The sequence below is a fragment of the Mus caroli genome, chromosome 16 (assembly GCF_900094665.2).
Source record: "Mus caroli chromosome 16, CAROLI_EIJ_v1.1, whole genome shotgun sequence".
In the NCBI taxonomy this organism is placed as follows: Eukaryota; Metazoa; Chordata; class Mammalia; order Rodentia; family Muridae; genus Mus; species Mus caroli.
This window is the reverse complement of record NC_034585.1, coordinates 85,124,199-85,128,613: the sequence shown is the minus strand read 5'-3', so window position 1 is coordinate 85,128,613 and position 4,415 is coordinate 85,124,199. Positions and strand designations below refer to the sequence as shown.

The 4,415-nt window shown below is 47.6% G+C and overlaps 1 protein-coding gene across 1 annotated transcript in view; it reads right to left on the bottom strand.

Annotated features, from left to right (window-relative positions):
* Nucleotides 1-3,184, bottom strand: part of Mrap (melanocortin 2 receptor accessory protein) — an 11,884-nt gene extending 8,700 nt beyond the window's left edge. The window contains exon 1 of the mRNA XM_021185564.2: nucleotides 2,720-3,184. Within this exon, the coding sequence (XP_021041223.1) occupies nucleotides 2,720-2,825 (106 nt within the window). The 5' untranslated portion in view covers nucleotides 2,826-3,184. The remainder of the gene's footprint in view (nucleotides 1-2,719) is intronic.
* Nucleotides 3,185-4,415: the final 1,231 nt, after the last annotated feature.

Here is a 4,415-nt window from a genome sequence, read left to right as displayed (position 1 = left end):
AAAAAAAAAAAAAAAGACAGAATCTGAAGATCTCGCAGCTTTGCATCTGAATGGTATTCATTTCAAAAAAGGCTTTCTAAAGGGAAACCTACATTCTCTCCAGACCAACGTGTTCCCTCGGGTTCAGAACCTGCTGCAGTATTTGCAAGTAGGTACATTTTCCACCCACCCCACCACGTCCCCCTTCTACACATCTTCCTCACTGTGAGTCATGTGCACAAAAACCTGCCCCTGAAGGGCACTTTTCTCTACCTTCCATCAGACAACACACAGCAAATCCGCTGTCTCTACAAAGGGCTTCCGAGAGTACTGGGCCCAAGGGGAGTCTTTTTTTTTTAAATTTTTTTTTTTTAGAGATTTATTTATTATTATAAATAGGTACCCCGTAGCTGTCTTCAGACATACCAGAAGAGGGCGTCAGATCTCAGTATGGGTGATTATGAGCCCCCAGGTGGTTGCTGGGATTTGAACTCGGTACCTTTGGAAGAGCAGTCAGTGCTCTTAACCACTGAGCCATCTCACCAGCCCCCAAGGGGAGTCTTTAGTCTTTAAGAAGCATGGACAGGCACCTGCGTTTGAATAGTGCACGTTGGAAAGGAAACAGGAGCCTTGCCCCAGAGGATTCACGGGAAGGCTGTCCCCAGGGGATCTGCCTGGCCTTGCCTACTTTCTGAAACACTAGCATTTGTTTGTTTGTTTGTTTGTTCTTTACCTGATATATAACCAATTTTCTCCCTTCCATATGGAAACTATTTCATCTCTTTGAGAAATTCCATTTGCTTTCTGATAGAGACATTACGTGGATATTGTGAGGGAAATAACGGAAGAACCAAGACTTTTTAGTAGGGTAGGCCCAGGCAGGTTCCCCGCCTGAGAGCCCTATCCCAGGGCTGTGTCTTTAGGCTCACTTCCTCTACTGACCTTTGACCTTGACCAAATAGCTCCACTGATTCGGGAAGATCATCCTGGAGGTGCCCAAGAGAAGAAGGAAGGCAGATGAGCAAGCAGATGTTAAGCCACGCCCATCTTCCGAGGCCACGCCCACTGAACACTGTTGGCAACTTAGCGGAGCTTACAACAGATCTCTGAGAGGTGGCAGGGATAGATCTCCCAGCTCTCAGAAAGGACAGTGAGACAAAGAGTGAGAAAAGGTGAACTGTGCAGTTTGAGGAACCTCACTCAGCTTGTTGGAGCCCCAGACAAAGGCAACTCCATCAGGAGCTGTACCTTCAGAAGAGACGCAAAGGGGCTCCGGCATCAACCCCCAGCATCGCAGGGTGAGAGAAAAAGGTCATGAAAATGCAGGACAGGGGGCTGGTGAGATGGCTCAGTGGTTAAGAGCATTGACTGCTCTTCCAGAGGTCCTGAGTTCAAATCCCAGCAACCACATGGTGGCTCACAACCATCTGTCATGGGATCTGTTGCCCTCTTCTGGTGTGTCTGAAGACAGCTACGGTGTCCTCATATAAGTAAAATAAATAAATCTTTAAGAAAAAGAAAGAAAGAAAGAAAGAAAGAAAGAAAGAAAGAAAGAAAGAAAGAAAGAAAGAAAGAAAGAAAGAAAGAGAGAAAGAATAAGAAAATGCAGGACAGGGCTGGTGAGATGGCTCAGTGGGTAAGAGCACCCGACTGCTCTTCCGAAGGTCCAGAGTTCAAATCCCAGCAACCACATGGTGGCTCACAACCATCCGCAACGAGATCTGGCACCCTCTTCTGGAGTGTCTGAAGACAGCTACAGTGTACTTACATATAATAAATAAATAAATCTTTAAAAAAAAAAAAAAAGAAAATGCAGGACAACTATTTGGGAAAGTGGGGACCAGGGGGAAAGGACACGGGGACCAGGGAGGGTGATAGGGGCTGAATAGGATCAAAGTTCATTGTTAGCCATGGTCATGCACACCTAATGGCCCCAGCACCTGGGTCACCGAGGCAAGAGGATTGCTGTGAGTTTGAGCAAAGCCTGTGCTATGTAGTGAGTACCAGCAGAGTCAAAGCTATGTAATAAGACCACCTTCTCAAAGAAACAAAGACAAAGAAGACCACACTATCTACATTATCTGCATTAGGAAATGCTATAATGAAACCCATTATTTTATTCAATAAATATACACTAATAAATATAAAATAAATAGAAATAAATAGAAACAGAAATAAAATAAATATAAAAATAAAGTGTATGAGAGAGAGAGAGGCAGAGAGACAGAGACAGAGACAGAGACAGAGACAGAGACAGAGACAGAGACAGAGACAGAGACAGAGACAGAGACAGAGACAGAGACAGAGAGGTGAACAAATGCATTCATCTTAAAAGGTCACTCTGAGTTAGCGAGAGAGCTCCGCAGATGAAAGGCTCCCAAGCCGGGCAGTTTCCATACCAGGGGCCCATGTGCTGGAGGAAATAGAACAACTCCCCACGCTGTCTTCTGACCTTCACAGCTGTACTGAGGCACCCCCACCCCCTAAATAAATAGATGTGAATTTTTAAAAGAAAAATTTTGCTTAATTTTATGGCAAGTTAACTCAGAGCCTTACTACTGAAAGTTACAGATACAGTTTGAGTCCCATGCCTGATTCGCTTATGTCTGTGTGAGCACCAGCCATGCTAACCCTGCTGGGCATGTCTGCCGGAGTTAGTAAGGGACTGTCAAAGCCGAGAGGGCCTCACCTCCGGCTCAGCCCAGCCTCTGCCTGGCCACCTTCCTGTGTTCCGACTTACGCTTGTTGGCTTTCAGCTTCTTCTCGTCCACAGGAATGAGGTCTATGTAGTCCAGGTAATACTCATAGCTGGTGAGCGGGACAGAGGCGTCGGTCCTGTTGGCCATGACTGTGGCTGCAGATGACAGTGTCTGTCAGAGGCTCGCACCCAGAGCTGGGCCGTGAGCTCCAGAGACAAGATTGCTTAACTAATTTCTATCAAAATCACCCGGCTTGTCTGTGGCTCTCCCGGCATGGGGCCTGCCTACTTATCAGAGCTGCATGGCTGGAAGGTCAGGGGGCTGTTCCCCTGTAGGGCTTCTGGTTCCTGTCTCTCCTGGACAAACCTCCAAAGGCTACTTAGAGACACGGCTTCCCATTCGGCACTAGCTTGCCTCTCTGTGGAAGGATGAGGAACTGGGCAAGAAATCAGATGACCGCAGAAAGTGCCTAGCAGTGCTGGACATGACCATCCTCTTTTGCCTCTGATAAATGAATAGTTAATGCAATCTCAAGGGAAGCCTGCCAGCGCCCTTGACTTACTCTGAGGCAGCTCTCCGTGTTATTAAGCAACCAGTAGACCTCTGGCTTGGATTCCGAAGGCAGGCCCCTTATGTACTCTGTGATGTGCATGCGCAGTTAACTAGAACCCCCAATCCCACCTCTTAGCTGAATGTGTCCCCAGCTTTTACCCAAGCTTCCAGGAACCTGCAGTATATCTGGTCAGCAGCCCACAGAACTGAGCACAAGGGTCAGCCCAGCTTTTGGCTGACACCGAGGGTAAGGAGGAATCCAGGCTTCTGAGGGGCCTGCTCCTAAGTTATTGCTCCTGACATTCAGTCTTTCACACAACCCCTATGTGCTGCCCCCAGAATATGAAGACTACTGGAAGGAGCAGCTAATCCGTGAGGCACCGTGGGATAGATAGTGCCTTTGGGAGTTAGGCACTGATCCCAGGTCCTTCCTTCCTTCCTACTGTTTTTTAACCATTGACCAGGCAAGTTCCTGTTGTCTGCAGACACTGTCTTATTTATTTTTTTATTTTTTATTTTTGTTTTTTTCGAGACAGGGTTTCTCTGTATTGCTTGGCTGTCCTGGGACTCACTCTGTAGACCAGGCTGGTCTTGAACTCAGAAATCAGCCTGCCTCTGCCTCCCAAGTGCTGGGATTAAAGGTGTGCGCCACCACGCCCAGCCAGACACTGTCTTATAACTGAGCTCACTTCTGACATAAACTGTTCAAAGTTGACAGATGCCCTAGGGTTCTGGGTGCAATCCCACAGAATCACACGCCTCTCCCCACGGCAGCTGTTAATCCTAAACCTTACGCTGTCACCTCAGTTCTGACGTACTGGCTGGACACGGGGGGTCCCACAAGCCCCTCCTCTGGTTCAGTCATGTGCTGAAATAGTTTCAGGACTCAGGAGAGCAATTCCTTACTGGATTCCTAGTGTCTCCTAAATGGACACAACTCGCATAGAGTCAGACGGAAGCTGTTCCTACCAAACGAGGCCTGATTTGCACAACACAGAGCATGCCAACCTTTGGAAGTGGTTTTTGCACCAGAGTCTATGTGAGGCAAAGGGTAAAGGCACAGAAGACTCAACTCTGTGACCCTGAGGAGAGGGGGCAGGGACACTTAAAACCGCAGAGAGACAGGCTGCTCTGAGACTTTGATAAAAGATGATTGGAGGGAAGGAATAAGAGTTATGGGTGAAA